We start from the raw sequence: 16,097 nt of genomic DNA, 5'->3' as shown, positions 1-16,097 counted from the left end.
TGCTGTTGGTAATCCCCAGGAGTGATTTTGGTGGGCCCTGTGGTACATGGACAGCTCACAGTGGGGTCTGAGGGTGCTTCCCATGGGCTCCTGGCAGCAGGTTCAGTTGATAAGTGCTCTACCTCTTGTGCTTTTAATTAGGGATCAAAGGCTCTGAGCGATTGCTCTGTTTCAGCAGCTCATTGCAGAGAGTGAGGAGAATAATTGTAAAGTATCTCCTTGCAGGGTAATGAAGAGAAGCTTTAGAAGTGACACCATGGGTTTATTGATGGGCATAATTTGTGGGAAAACGAGAACAGGGAAGAATTTCAGCAGCTGCTGGTGAATACAGGATTTATCTCAAATTTCACCTCAGCTGGTGTAGAACCAAGAGCAACTTCCTTTGGTAGAAATCTCGTGGAGGTGCTGTTGTAACCAATAGAATTTGGTTGGACTCGATGATCTCAGAGGTCTCTTCCAACCTAAATGATTCTGTGAATTTGGTACTTGGAGGAAAAACAGGATTTGTCCATTATATGGGGTAAAAAAGTATATTTCCTGAGTTCACAGAGTGTAACTGCTTAACCATGTCAATCAGTAGAAAGGTCTGGGATGACATTTTCCTCCTCAAATTAATAATTAATACTCTAATCATTCCCCTAAGTTATTAGTTTTCATTGATTGGTCCTTCCTGCTGACCCCCAGCAAGGCTCATCAGTCTGTGTGAGAACAGATGAATATGTGCAATTAATCTCTACCCCTTTCAAAGCTGCACCTTCAGATCAGATTCTTAGTCTTGTCAGTGCATTGAACCTGACTTTATTAGAAGAATCCCACCAATTTTAGCTCACAAAAGCAGGCAGAGCCCTCTCATGATACCCCTTCACACGGTATTAGTCGTGCAGTTTGTCTTGGAAGCACAAAGGCCCCTTAAACTTCCAGCCTCCAGTGGGATGAATAAATTATAAGAATGTGTGTCTGACTTGATTTATTTATTTTTAATATTTAAATGCCTGCTCTGGAAAAGGTTTCTTTCATAAAAGAAGGCTTTTTTTTCCCCCCCCCCTTGGGTTGCTTGGAGGGGGATGGTGGTACTTTGCAGAGAAGGTCTCGAATTGTCTGCTTACAAATTCTATTTATAAGTTGTAACAGAGTGTGAGGAGAAGACTGGTTTTTACCCAGAGATGTTTTTAGGTTGATTTTTAAAAAGAATTTTAGAGCAGTGAGGATGGGGGAGAAATGGGAAAAACATCCCCCTTCCCCGAGCAGTGTGGGAACATTTCCTATGAAGTGCTGTCTTGTAGAGATGATGCCTTTTCCATACTGGATGATGTTTGTAGAGAAAAATTAGAGTAATTCTCATAAAGTTAGAGAATTACTCTAATTTTTCTCTTAACTTGATCTACAGAGCTCACTAATTACATCAGATTGCCCCAGAGAGGCAGGGAGTAAATCTGCTGATTGCAAAATTGAGAGGCACAAGAAATCTCACAACACCCAAGCAGAAGATGCAGACATGGGTTACAATTCTTAACCCTCCTCTGGCACCCAGACCACTTGGATGGTCACAAATCACTCCTCAGATTGATTTCAAATTAAATATTGGAGGATGTTTTTTTGTTGCATTCCACTTGCACCTTTCCTGGAAAGGAAAAACAAACTGGAAAAAAAGACAGAAGGAGCAGCAATCCTAACTCTCCTGGGAATCTCTCTTTTCTCTTGCAGACTAAAGGTGGCCTAAAATTTCCCAGGAGCCCCATTCTCTGCTGGAATTAGTGGACTGGTCTCCTCTGAGCTGGGCAGCTGAAGATGAGGTTGCTGTGGGAGCTGCTGGTGCTGCAGTCGCTCATGGTGTGCCTTGCAGGTGAGGGGTTGCCTTTAAACTTTGGATTTAAGAACACCAGTGCATTCCACATTGGTGGGATGTGTCTGCCAGGGATAAAAGGGCAAAACAAGGCCCTGTTTCACAGCCAGTGTTGTGGGATGTGCTCAGTAGATTGAGCTGATGCTCCTTCTCCCGGGGATCAGTGTCTCTCATCCCAAGTGCAACCTTTCAGAGGACTGCTCTGCCCCTTTCTGCTTGAAAGTTGCTGTTGATGGAAGTTGTTTTCCCGTGTTCTGTGTTAAGTGTTTTCACTGCTCAATTAAACCTTTGTGGAGTGTGGCTTTAAATCCCATTAAAAGGGTGTTGTGCTGCAGCTCAGCCCTCGCTCCATTTAACAAATAATTAGAGTGACATATTTCAGCAGTGTAACCATCCCCTGCAGCTGCCCTTGTTTAACCTTTGCAGCCCCCAAAGTTTTAATGTTCTGAGCGTTCCCAGGGAAGGGAAGTTTCTAAGGAATGTGCCTTTTTTCCTGGAGCTGGAATGGTTCTTGAAGAACATTTTGGATTTGCAGAGGGTTGGCAAAGCTTGTTCCCAAGCCCTGTTGACCTTGACATGGGCAAGGAGTTGGTTGTAGGGAACTCTGGACCATACCAGGCTGTCAAAGGCTGTTTTGAGTCTTTCTCTCCTTGCTGTTCCCTTATCCTTGATTATTTCCTCCTTAAACTGGCATTATTATTCTTTAACGTGTATTTTGTTCTGAGAGAAGGTTTAAAGTTTTAATTACTGTTTATATCACCTGGATTGCTCTAATGTATCTGCTGCTTGCTCAGAATGTTTTACTGCTTTGTTTAGTGGCTTCTGCTTTCTTCCCTTTTATATATGTGCTCACTGTCAGGGTACTTTTTCAGCAGTTTAGGTAATAGCTAACTACTTAGAATGGTGTTTACTTTCTTCTGCTGAGCTCCACTGAACATAAAGCCACTTTTATTCCGGTACTTAGGGGTACCTATTTTAGAAATTTGGTTCCAAGTCTTTCTAAATGTGCTTTGACAGTTTCTGAGCTGGCAGAAAATTGGATGCAGAGAGATTCTGCAATGCAGAGCCCACACGTGTTTCAGGAATTGCAACCTTAGGGAAGTCGGGCTGTGGGAATGCATCGACTGCGAGCCTTTATTTCAAGCAAATAAACAAAATAGTGGAAAAACAAAAGCATGAAAAAAGACTTTTTACTGTAATTTCCAGACTTAAAATATTTATTGCAAAATGGCCAGGGTCAGCAAAATAAAGTTTCAGGAGAATGTGTTGGGGAGGGTTGTCCTTATCTTTTCCATCTGTTATTTATAAAAATGCATCTCATCAGCGCTGGCTTTTCCCACACCATTCAGCAACAGCATTTTTTCTCCTCTTTGCAGTGCACTGAGTGTCTTCAGGCTTCAGATTCTCTGTCCTGCTGAGGGAGATTTAGAGATTTGTGGGGAAAGAAGTGCCCAAAGTTTTGTGCAAGTTTTCTCTTCGGTCATGAGTGAGGAAGTTGTTTCCTTTTGCTTTTCCATTTGGGCACAGTGTTGTTAGTAGGGGATCCTCTTGCTTTCCTTCCCAAGCTATGTTTTGTGTGTGCTGTTATGAACACACACATCTGGCTGCTGAACAGTCTGAAGTTAAGGAGGAATCTTATGTTTCCATGTTGATCTCTTGATGCACCTTTGTGAAAAAAAGTATTAATAAATTAATTATGCAAAGGGAAAAAAGGTCAAAATAATGTGCAGAAAGTTGTCTAACAAATCTTTATAGTGCTTTGTGGACCTTTAAAAGACTGGGAAACTTAACTGTTGAGTTACCTGTGAAAAAAAAGGTTAAATCTGAAAATGGAATACCTTTATTTGTTATTAAGCAGTGTCAGACACGCAGATATCACCCTTGTCTTTGCCTCTGCTGCAAAGAGCAGCACAACTGGGGGAGGGTGAGTTTTTTGGGGTGTTGCCCTGACAAAGCCCTGTGGAAGTGAGTGGTCCCACCATCCCTGTGCCCTTTCAGGGACAACTGGTGGGCTCCAGCTGCCACCAGTGCCATCACTACTTGGGCTCTTTTTTTAGTGTGTGTGCTTCCTAAGTGAACATCTGTTCACTAGAAATTGCATGAAACTAAAGGTCTTTCTGAGCCAAGCTGGGGCCATCTTTTTCAGACTGTTTTTCCTTGTTGTTTTGAGGTTGTATTGCTAAAAATTACTGTTGCTCTCTTTGGACTTAATATTTGATGTCTATCAATTATGGGGTTCTGATTACATTTTCAGAAGTTTTGCTTTGGTGCCAAATTGCCCTGATAAGTGCAGGCTCTCAGCTTCCTTAAATAGCAGCTGTGGTGCTGATAATTCCTGAGTTTTGGAGATAGGACGAGAGGTGGAACAGGCTGTGAAAAGTAACACAAAGCTCTTCAAGTCGTGACCTTGTTAAGAAATGCTCTCCCTTGGGCAGCCCCACATATCCCAAAAAGCATTTGTGTACAGCCTGGGAACAGGGATGGAAACAAAAGCCACTGCACAGGATGAGCCAAAGCAACCACACTGATGAAGATGTGGCATAGTCTGTGGGCCTGGAATGTGCTGGACAAGTATGAAAGGAAATTTTCTGTGTTTTCCTGACTTCTGTGCCATCCTTTGCCTCATTAACTTCCTGGAGCAGGGAGTCTCAGTGCTGAAGTCATATTTGCATGTTAATGAGCTGCAGTCACACAGACACATTAATGTCTGAGTGTGCATATGCATATTTTAGAGGGGAATTTAACCCCTGAAGATCCTCTCACGTTTTACAGGGGTGCTGGGTTTTAAGCTGGGCTTAAACCACAACTAAGCACCACAAGGCCACTCACTCACCTCACCCCCACCCCGGTGCAGTGGGGAGGAGAATCAAAAATAACACTTGTAGGTTGAGATAAGAGTGGTTTAATAAATGAAACAAGGTAGAAAAGTATAATAAGAGTAAATTATAATAATGATAATGAAAAGTACAAGTGATGTGCAGTAAAATTGCTCATCAACCACTGAACAATGCCAGACCTCGTCCCCCAACCCTAATCTGCCCCTTCCAGGTGATTCTCCCAGTTTATATATTTATATATATAAATATATAATATTTATATATGACTGGAATATCCTTGTGGCCAGTTTGGGTCACCTGTCCTGGCTGTTCTCTCTCCCGTCTTTTTTTTTCTGTGCTCTTCCTCACTGACAGAACCTGAGACACAAAAAAAGTCCTTGACTTTGGATAAACACCACTTGGCAACAAGCAAAGCATTGGTGTGTTTCTCAACAATATTCTCTTCCTGAATCCAAACCACAGCACTGCACCAGCTACTGAGGGCAGATTAACTCTATCCCAGCCAAACCCAGGACAGACAGAAGACAAAAAAAAGAACCTTTTGTAGCTTTTTGGAAGTGTTTCTGCTCTGCTGTGGGTGTGATTGGGGTCTGCCTTGCTCTCCTGCCCTCCCTGATCTCCATCTCAGCTTTTCTTTGGATGTTTTGCTTTCTGCCTTCTTCTTGTTCTTGCTGTTTAAAAAGGAGGATCTGTGCTCACAACAAATAAACCAGCCAGCAAGACAGCCCTTCTTTTTCTTTTAGTAAGCACCATGTAAACACAGTGTCTTCACTAAATGAATTTGTCCTGTAGCTCTGTAATAATGCTGCTGTTTCTACAAGTTTTGTCAGAGGGGAAGTGCTGTTGCAGCTCAAACACAGACTCTAGTGTTTGTTTTACCCTGATTTGAATGAATAAGGAAACACTGTTCTTTCTCTCTGCTAAATTGGCTTTATAGTGAACCCCCCAGCTGTGTAAACCTCTGGTTTGTAATAGGTTAAATGGGCTGCACAAAGATTACTGGAATTTTTTTGGTGGAATGTGGAAGGTGATCCTGAAGGTTAGAAGTCCCCGTGTTGCTCCCTCAGAGTGGTTTGTAGGTCACTCTGCAATTCCAGTGCTTGTCTACACCCCACTATGTGAAAAACTGGAGTTTCACAGTGCTCCAGGTATCCAGAATTTAGATATTTGCCCTATTACCTCTCACAGCTTGAAAAGTAAGAGGATTTAATATGGAGAAGCCCACATGTGCAAAGTTTATTCCTTATTTCAGCTGTAAGAACAGGGGTTAAGTGGGTTTTATGAGTGGGCTTTTGGCCAGCTGTCAGTGCAGGGGAGCCTGTCACTGGTGTCGTGGTATCCCAGCAACACCCACCCTTAATTCCTCAAATCCAGGAGCAGCAGCATATTTTTCAGTATCAAATTTATCATATATTTTAATAAGGTGGAATAAAAGCGTCACTTCACCTCTTATCTCCTGAAAAATGCCTTTTTTAAATGGGTGAAGATGCACATGATGGCGGAAGTCAGAAAACAAAGAGAAGTATCTCTGTAGAGCTTATATTCAATGCAGGTTTGTTGGGAGGGGTTTTTGTGGTTGTGGGGGTTTTTTTCCCAAAACTGTTTTTTACAGGAAAATATTCTTAGAAATGCCTGTCCAGACATTCTTTCTCCTTTTGTCACATGCTGATACAGCATAACCAATACCTCAGCAGTGGTCTAGAACAGAATATTTAGACCATGGCTATGTAATTCATGGGCAGAAAGACCAATATATAGTCAAATATTTTCCATTGTGAGGCACAAAAATCGCCATCATTTCTATCAATATATTCCAATGAAATCAGACATTTGAGTCTGTTAAAAATTAAAACTCAAATTCATAGGAAGGAGGAGTATTCACAGACCTGTTTGAACTCCTGCTTCTATCCAAGCAGCTGTAGGTTACATAGAAAAGAAATTCAGCTAATTTCATGTCTGAATATAAATAATGAAAGCCAGAAGAACTGTTGTACATATTAAATGATGGTCTCCTATAAACGGTGCCGCAGTTCAATTTGTTCAGCGTTTTTTTCCCGGTGCCGTGTAGTTCCCACGGCTGGTGCTTTGATGTTACTGGGCAGCTGCAAAATGATTAATCTGTTGCAGCCCCATAATTAATTAATTTATATTTTGGTCAGTTCTGCAGCGCTTTGCATTTCTGGTCCCGACTGCCTAATTAATGTTTGCACAGCACTCGGAGCAGACGGAGCAGGGAATGGCTCCTGTTGATGCAACCGCTCCTCAAACACGACCCAGCCCTTGGTGTGGTGCTGGAGAAGGGTTTGCTGAGCAGATCTTGCCTTTAATAACTTTGGTTGGGTTTTTTTTTCTGATTATTCCAGAGGGGTTTTTTGTTCATTTCCAACTCCTGTATTTAGGAAGGGATGTGGTCCCCCCCAACCCCCTCCTCACCCTGTCGGCACCATCTTGTAGGGAGGTGATATTGGCCATGGGTGAGCAGGTCATAGACCCATTTCTCCTTTAATGGGGATAATCAGGATGACAGATGGGGCAGGATAGGGCACATCCTATTGCCAAGAAGCTGGCTCCATCCTCTTGGCACTGCCCCTCGATTATTTATAAATACTGGCAGGAGCCCTCTCAGTCATCTCTTCTCCAGGCTCTCAGGCTTATGATGGGTTCTTGGAGCTCTCCTGTGCAGGGCCAGGAGCAGAACTTAATAATCCCTGTGGGCCCATTCCAGCTCAGGATATTCTGTGGTTGCAGACTAAACAAGCCCAACTCCCTCAGCCTGTCCCCATAAGGGAGATGCTCCAGTCCCCTCTTCATCACCTTAGTGCTCCACTGGGCTCCCTCAGGAGCTCCACGTCTCTCTTGTGCTGGGGAGCCCAGAATTGGACACAAAACTGCTTGTGAACCCTCACCAGGGATGAGTTGAGGGGCAGGATCACCTGCTGTGACCTGCTGGCAGTGCTGTCCCTCCTGTATCCCAGGATACCATTGACCTTCTTGGCCACAGGGCATGGACAGCTCATACGTGTCCTTGGGCCTGAGTTATGGTTAATGTGAGCAAATGACCCCATCTACAGAGCTTTCAGGCTTGACTTAAACATCCTGATCTCCAGAGGCCTCAGGGGATGAGGTTTGTGCAATCACCACTCTGCCCAGGGCCAGCTGAAAATGCCATTGTCATTGTAACAGCTTCATGTCAGAGTTCTCCCAAGGATCCCTAAAAACTCTGCCTGTCCCCAGCAGTGGGTGCTGAGGTTGTGGGTGACACCCCCACCATGCTGTGCTGGCTGGGAGTTACAGCTTTCCACTGGAAATTGGATTTTTGACACCATCTGACCTCACTGGCCGGACAAACACACAGCTGGAGGTTCTTGGTTGTTGGTCTTCCCTCAGGAAAGTTTTTAAAAGCCGCCTAAAAGTGTTCAGTAAATTAGCAATAAAAGGTGGTGCTAAACAGGTACTCCAGCTGAGAGCTTTGGATGGGCATTTTCCGGAATAAAAGGCATTTTCTGGAATACAAGGCTGCTCTCAGTGGCAGCTGGGGCAGGAGAGGACAGTGGAAGGTGGGGTGGGGTGAAAACACAGGTCACTTGTGCAGGGAACAGCCTTTGCTATGGAAAATTGAGTGGATTTTAAAATTTTCTTGGTTTTGTTCATTTGCTGGGATTGTCTGGATTCTGGTATGACATTAAATCCCCTAAGCCTGGTAACCATTGGTTGAATTCAGTCTGTATGCCAAGCAACATTACTACCAGTTGAAAAGTAGTAATAATAATTAATAGTGATAATAACTAATAATAATGTGGGTTTATATATCAAGGCACAGAGGTTTGAAGCCAGTGGACTTGTAATTCTAGTGTGGGGCAGCTGAAGCTGGAGATTATAAAGGAATGGTTTAAACTAGGGGAGAAAAAAGAGTGAATGGGGGGAAAAACTCAGAAGGGAAGAATTGTTGGAGCTGAGAGCGCACTGGGATAAGAAAGATTAAATCTGAAGTGGACAAAAACTCATTTAAACTGAAACCAGAAGACTTTTAGGTGCCAAAGTGGGATTCTACAGGATCACTCAGCTGTACGTGGGTGGAAAGGAGAGCTAAGAAAATGTAATTTATGCTTATTTAGGGGTTATGTGGCAAGTTTTCCTGTAATTGCAGAGGGTTGGACTCAGCCTCACCAGAGGTCTGTGCCCATTTTATGTTCCTGATCTGTCAGCAGATGGGACCTGACTGATTTAGGCTATAATTTCTCAAATTGTAAAGTTAGAGACCATATCAATGCCATTTTCTCATTTCTCTTTTCTGTGCAGATGATTAGGTATATTATGTTTTTCTCATAAGTCCATCTGGGCAAGTTTAATTACATCTTTCTCAAAAGTTATGGAGGTGAGATGATGCACTTTAAATAAAACAGAGACTATGCAGACATTTTTATCAGCAGATGTTCCAAGTATCTGGCTGTGTATTGATCCCCTGTGTGTTTTATATGATGCTTCTTTTCAATTTAGCTCCTTTGCATTTGAATTAATGTGTAGATATTGAAATTAAATCTCATTTAGGGAGTCACAGAAATACCTACTTTTCCATACATCTATCAAATTAGGGAGAATATGGACCCAAACCACTTATTTATTACCAATAAAAATGGACTTTTATGGCAAAATTTGAGGTGATTAGTCTGTTGCTTTAGAGGCAAAATACTTCACGATGCTTAGAAAATCTAAATATTGTTGGAGAGGGACTTAATTTTGTAATAACTTTGTGGTCTTTGAGGAGAACAAGAGGTAAGAGATGTGGTGCCAAGTGAAATCTGCTGGACCAGGCACCAGGGCTTGGAGCTTGTGTTTGCTGCTGGTTGTCTTCAGTTGCTGGGGAAAGTCTGGCTTAACTAGGCCAAAAACTAGTCCAAATTAAATCCTGTGTAAGGATTTGATCCCCTGATACTTCCCTCTGTAGGCACAAAATTTCCATCCCTTATCTCCCCACTTTTGTGGGGATTTTTGTCATTTAGAGCAGCACAGGGATGGGGGAACAACTTCCCACTCAGACTTTTGGGGTTAAATCTCTTGGTTTTGCCTCCTGCCCCCCCCCTCGTGCAGTGGAGCATTAACTGGCTCAAAATGATGTTGGCAGAGATCATCATTACTTGGATAAAGGTCTTCCAGCTAAGCAGCAATCAAGGGAGATCATCCAAACGGAATAAAAGGGGAAAGGGTCAATTCAACCTCGATAATTATAGTACTGTAAATTTGGGCAATAACAGAATTAGGCTTTACTGACACATAAACGAGTACATGGGCTGGCAGAGCATTGCTGGCTGATGTTTTCCACACAGAAAATGTGACTTTTCACCACCTCTGCAGGTTTTTGTAGGGTCTCCTAGAAATTCCTGTTCCCTTCTGCAGCCAGGCACTGGTTGTCAAAAGTGCTCCAGGTCTTACAGGATTTGGGCCATTAAATAGAACAGATGCTGGTGTATTTTTGCAAGTTTGTGCTCAAAGTCAGTCTGTGGCAAATAAGTGACTGCTCCAATAAATACTCTTTTAATGAATAGAGCACAGAATGCTGTGGTGCAGCTCGTTCATCTGAGCATTGTTTAATGCTGCTTTATTGAAGCATTTGTCAAATGCTGTCACAGGCTGTGCTCTGAAATTAAGGATATGCTCATGACAGCCCTGCACTGACTCATTATTGCAAGTTTTAGAAAAGATTTCCTGTGTATTATGATGAAAAAAAGCAAAACTTCCACATTACCCCTTCAGTGCTTGTTTGTTTTTCTTTCTGTATTTGGATTTTTTTTTCTGCAATAAGATATAGGTATTTAACCTCATAAATCAGGCTAAGACACGATTGTTAAATAGTCTATATCATATTAATTAGGCTGTGAAGCAAGGCAAGCATTACAACCATTTATAATGGAGTACTGGAGAAGTTGCTAATCAATGAGACAGGCAACTAATTAGGCAGGCAGCAGTCAGCATCTTCAGCTGAAGCTGGTGACTTTAAACTTCATTAAACTTTCCAGGTGTGGGGGAAAGTATGAAAAATAGAGCTATTTTAATATGTTGATGCGTCTTAATTCTACTTTTCTGAGTCTGAATGCCTGAAGATTGCGTCTGTTTTAAGGGATATTGTCATTTATAAAACACCCCATGTTTGTGTTGCACAGCTGGAAAGAAAATAAGCAGTTTGTGTGGGAAAGCTTTGTTTGAGTTTGTCCAGTGCTTGTTGAGTAGAGCATCAATTTATGCCTAAAATTCCTGCTATGGCATCTTTTAATTCATACCTTCTAAGCCTTCATAGTTTCCAGGTACATCCCTGACAAGGTTCTGAGTGTTATCCTTGTTTTAACTTTTTTAACAGGGATAATGTAATGGCTGTTCAGTGAGACTGGGAAGAATAAATTCTCTCTGCCCCTCCGAGCTCTGTGTGTGTGTCAGCAGATGACAGGAGATGTTCACTGAGAGCCAGATCAAGCTTTATTCCTGGAGCATTCACTCTCCTTCTGTTTTTATATGGTCCACATGAAATGGCATTTTCTGAGGGTTCACACTGTGTGGGCTTTGCTAGGAGACACCTGAAGAGGGACTTGAAAGAAGGCAGGTTTCTGCTTGGGCTTTGTGGGCTATGAAGGCAGGGAGTAATGCAGGAGATAAAAAGGGGCTGGAAGCAGCTGGATGGGCAGCTGGAATGAAGATGAGAAATATGCACTTCCTCAGCAACGGAGGAACTGTTTCCAAATACTTTGTGTCCAGTAACCTGCATCAAATTGTATTTTATATATGGATTATATGTGATAAAAGTGACAGCACCGTTGTGTTTTTGAGTTTTACTGCTGAAGTCCAGGTTGGGGTGGTTTGGCACTAACTGGACGTGTGATGTTCTTTTGCCTCTCCCAGTTGTCCTGATTTTGTGATCCCTTTGGGTGCAGATCCAGCGCCTGTGGTGTGTCAGTGGTTCCAACCTGCTTTTTGGTGGATGCACAAGTGCCCTGTGACCAAACCCACAGAAAGGCAGCACAGGCAGCTCTGAAATCATAAATATTATGGAAAGGGATGATACTTATTGACAATTAAAGCTAAAAAAGCAGGAAGAAAGGCTTAAAGAGAGAGATGAAAGAGTCAGAGATGTGGGAGCACAGCTCAGGCAGAGGAGTGTTACATCTGCCAGTGCAGAAATGGTGACTAACATGACAGGGCTGAAAGAATAATTGAAACAGCCTCCCAAAAATCTGTCTTATGGACCTCAAAATGGAGAGAGTTGGAGCAGGGAGGGCTTGATAGGGGCAACCTGAGGGGTCCAGCTGTAACCAGGGCAGAGGGTGACAGCGAGCTGGGAGATGCTTTTGCCACTCTGTGTGTGTGTGTGTTTGCATGTGTTTGGTTTCTTCAGTCCCTGTGGGTTGGGAACATTGAAGCACTTGAGGAGAGAAAACAAGTGTGAAAGGCAGCACAGCACATAATCAAACTGTTACTGCAATATGTGCTCCTCCACTGGAAGAAAAGCTCCCTCATAGCAATATTGAGATGATGCCTCTTGTGAGTCAGGAAGCCCAGCTGGGATTCTTGAGTCAAGTGGCCAAGAACAGTTACCAGCAATGGCTGCATCTCATTCTATAAACTGAAAAAACTGTGCTGATTCTTGGATTTTCATGTACTGGATTCCCCACCCCCTTTCCAGAGAGGGAGGACAGGCACTGGCTCCTTATTAACCTCACTAATGTGAGCTGCTCATTTCAAAATATGATAATGGATTTCCAGCATCTGCAAGGCGTTGCCTTTTCTTACTTACAAGCTCTAAATAACCTGGTACATACTATGAAACCTGTGTCCTCTTTTCCCTTAGAGAAAAGCAGAGGTTCCCTGTGTATTTTCTCATTTGTAATATCCTCATGATAACACTGTTCAGACAACTATTTGCTAAATAATCTGCATAGAATTTCCCCAAATTTATTAATACTGATTTTACTTCATTCAGTTTAAGTCACATTTCTTGATCTCTCCTGCATTCCTACACAAACTTGCATGCTTGCTTTTTTTTCTTGGATTTTGTTGGTGTATGAGGATAGAATATGGAAGTTATTCCCTAAAGAAAGGCAATGGAGAGATGTGCCATCAGTTAGTGGGAGGAGGGAGACCCTACTGCTTTCCCATGTAAATTATGTGAGTCCTGGAAGGAAGCCAGGCATTCATTTTGTTAAAGTGGGGTTTGATAATTGAAACTAATTTAACATCGACCCCATTAAGTTGCATTTTATTGCTCATTTAATATGCCTGTCTCACGAGCTCCCAGGACTAGGAAGCAGCTTTGGAATGGGAGTTTCTAATTCATCCGAGCTCCAGCCACGCAGGTAACGTGGAGTTTGCCCTGTAGGATCAGCAGCAGTGTGTGCAGCAGGGGCTGTGCCCGTGGTCAGGGAGCTGTCTCCCTGCAGAGCTGTGGAGCAGGAGTGCTTGGGATCAGCTTGGGATCAGTGAGTTGAGCTGAACAGCTCGAGTTTGGGCAGGTTTGCTGGGGAAAGATGCTTTCTCTGGAAAGCAGCCTCGTGGATGGTCCAGCATCACCTCTGCAGCCCATCAGAGCCTTCCTCGTCGCTCCCTGCAGGGTCCTGCCTCCCCTCTGCTGCTTGGGAAAGAACAGGTTTGTCAGAGCTGAAAAATAACCCCAGTTCTCCAATAGTGCAACTCAAAATCATGGAATCATTTGGGTTGGAAGGAACTTTAAAGCTCATCTTGTTCCACCCCCCTGCCATGGGCAGGGACACCTTCCACCAGCCCAGGTTGCTCCAAGCCCCGTCCAGCCTGGCCTTGAACTCTTCTAGGGGTAGAGCAGCCACAGCTTCTCTGGGCAACCTAATTTTGAACACATATATTGATTTCTGTCAAAAATACCCATTAAAATCAGCTAAGGAACTCGCTCCATGTGCTTTAATTACCCAGCATCTCCATGTTCTGCTGTCCTGCTCCTGGTTTCCTCTGTCCTACTGGTCCTGTCACGTGATTCCTGTATTTCACCACTAAATCTTTTCTGCAGCTTATGAATCGTTAAATAACCTCATAATTGGTTATCACCCCTTCAGTGCTAATTGCAGCGAGGCTCTAGGTGATGGTTGCACAAACACAGTTGTATTTATCAAAACATCACCGAGCAAAAAAAGATTTCAAAGGATGGGAAGGCGCAGACATGTGCAAACAGCCGTGATGGATGTTTGTTTACAAACATGTTCTGCTCTGCAGTCGGGGCTGCAGGAGCAGCAGGGGAGTGATGAATTGCTGGAGCTTTCCCTGGGGAAATGGCAGCAGGAGAGAAGCAGTAAGAGTGTGCCTGGGTTACATCAGGGGCCCTGGGGACAGGGAGGCACCGAGCTGGCCACCAGCATCCACCTGGGAATGCTGCAATTCCAACCCAAGGTGCTGGAAAGGGAAGTGGAGTTAAAAGGTGCAACTTATTCCACTACACATGTAGTGTAAGCTGGGTGAGAATGTGTAGAACTATTTAAAATTTTAAAACAAAGTGTCTGAAAAGCACTAAAGGAGTCCAGCAGGAGTTGGACTTCAGTGATCTTTGTGGGTCCCTCCCAGCTCAGGATATTCTGTGATTCTGGGCCATTTTAGGTGCTGCTTCATGATCCAGGCCATGTTTAAAGCACATGGGTGATGTCTCCTTGTTAAATGTAAACCTGTGTGCAAAAGAATAGAGTAGAAAATGAGTGTTCTCTCACAGTTGTCCCTCACCATGAAATAGCAGCGTTTGACAGGTATTGCTCAACATTAAAATTACAAATTAAAATTTAAAATTAAACCACTTCAGGGTGCAGGAAAGGGGGTACTCTGGTGTTACACTGATGAAGGATTTAGGGTTCATTTGTAAAATCAAAATGCTTTGTTGGCAAGAGTTGACACAAGGAATTGGGTGATCTTGGAGCTGAATTGCTGGGTCTTCTCACCATCCAGTTCCAGCTCCCTCCATGGCAGGGACACCTTCCACTAGAGCAGGTTGCTGAGAGGTTGGACAGCTAGGAAAAGTCAGGCACTGCCTAACCAAGCTGAATAAGAAGAGCACAGGAGACCTGGAATCTGGGGTAGAGAAATCTTCACCATAGCTCTTGAGTACTGGTAGTTATTCCTGGAATAAGGATGTTCTCTTGATGTCACTGCAGGCACTAATGATGTGGTTGCTGTTTCTCCTTAATTTCTTTGGGTGGGTGATATGGTTTGAAGCTGGCTCCCTGCCAAGTCTCCAAACCTTACCACCAGAGTTCCCCCCCCCCCCCCACCTCAAACCTCAGGGAAAAGAGGGAGGAAAAAAAAAAAAACGAAAGAAAACCCGAAACGAGAGAGAGACAACCAAAGTGAGATATATAAATATATTTACACTTATATATAATTAAAAATAAGGGAAAGGGAAGGGGGAAGGGAAAAGGAACAAAACCAAAATATTATATATATAAATATCCCAATTAGCAGCCCAATATCTATCCACTAAAAGAGTTAGCAAAGAAATAGCTCACTACTCTCCTGGGACAACCGAGGGTCGCTCCGGAACGATCGCCGGCAACCTCTGTCTCCCAAGGTCGACAAGGCCCAACCAGGCCTCGCTCCCCAACACGGCAGATCAACAGCAGGGAACCTGCACCTCCAAGCCGCCGGAAGGAAAGAGAACGAAGGCCTCTCCTCCTTTCTTCTTATAATCTGGCTTACGTAAAAATCGTAGGGAATACTGGGTAAATCTGGACCCTTCCTTGGTTACAAACTGGTCACCAAGGAAGGCCTAGCCCAAACCACCACAGTGGGGTCGAATCGAACTTTTAAAACATTATTGGAAGTCACGATTTCAGTTCGTTCCTGCACAGAAACTCAGGTGTGGTTGTGCTGTTTTTGAAACCTGCTGGCTGGGTAGAAAATGTGCTTATGGTGTTGGTTTCTCTGGGTGGTACGAGCAGAATGTGCCCGTCAGTGTTTTGCAGGATTGATTTGTGAAAGGTTGTTATCCTGTGAGGTCTTACACGTTGGAGTCAGCACTGGCATTCACAGCTCTTACAAGGTGTTGTGTTTAAAACACTTTTTTTCATTGTAACTTTCTTTAAAGTGACATCCAATTACTGGTAAAACTGAACCACCCCTTCTTGTTTTTCAGTGTAGACGTTCTCTGGCGTTTTACTGCTTCCTTCTGAAAGTATTTAGGAGATGAATGAAAATACAGCAGTTAGCGAGGATTTTGGCATTTAAGAGATGTCATAACATAGGTTTGGAAAAAAACCCCACCACCAACAAAACACATTTTTAACGTGTGTCAGCTGATAAAATATGTCAGTCCAAATCAGTGAGATGACAAGGGCAAAGATATTCATGTACTTAACAATTAAGAGATTCTGGAAAAACTAGTATCCTGAAGGAAAGCTGAGTCGAAAAGGCTGAAGCTTTGCATT

General features: G+C 43.3%; 1 protein-coding gene across 5 annotated transcripts in view; it reads left to right on the top strand.

Moving 5' to 3' along the window:
- Nucleotides 1-16,097, top strand: part of LOC127471583 (contactin-4) — a 283,238-nt gene that overhangs the window by 142,865 nt on the left and 124,276 nt on the right. For all 5 annotated transcript variants that reach the window (XM_051788645.1, XM_051788648.1, XM_051788644.1 and 2 more), the window contains one exon: nt 1,705-1,843. In XM_051788645.1, the coding sequence (XP_051644605.1) occupies nt 1,789-1,843 (55 nt within the window). In that variant the 5' untranslated portion in view covers nt 1,705-1,788. The remainder of the gene's footprint in view (nt 1-1,704; nt 1,844-16,097) is intronic.

This window comes from Manacus candei, unplaced genomic scaffold (genome assembly GCF_025592945.1).
Source record: "Manacus candei isolate 608988 ecotype Guabito, Panama unplaced genomic scaffold, ASM2559294v1 h1tg000025l, whole genome shotgun sequence".
Taxonomy (NCBI): Eukaryota; Metazoa; Chordata; class Aves; order Passeriformes; family Pipridae; genus Manacus; species Manacus candei.
This window is presented reverse-complemented; position numbering and strand designations above follow the sequence as displayed.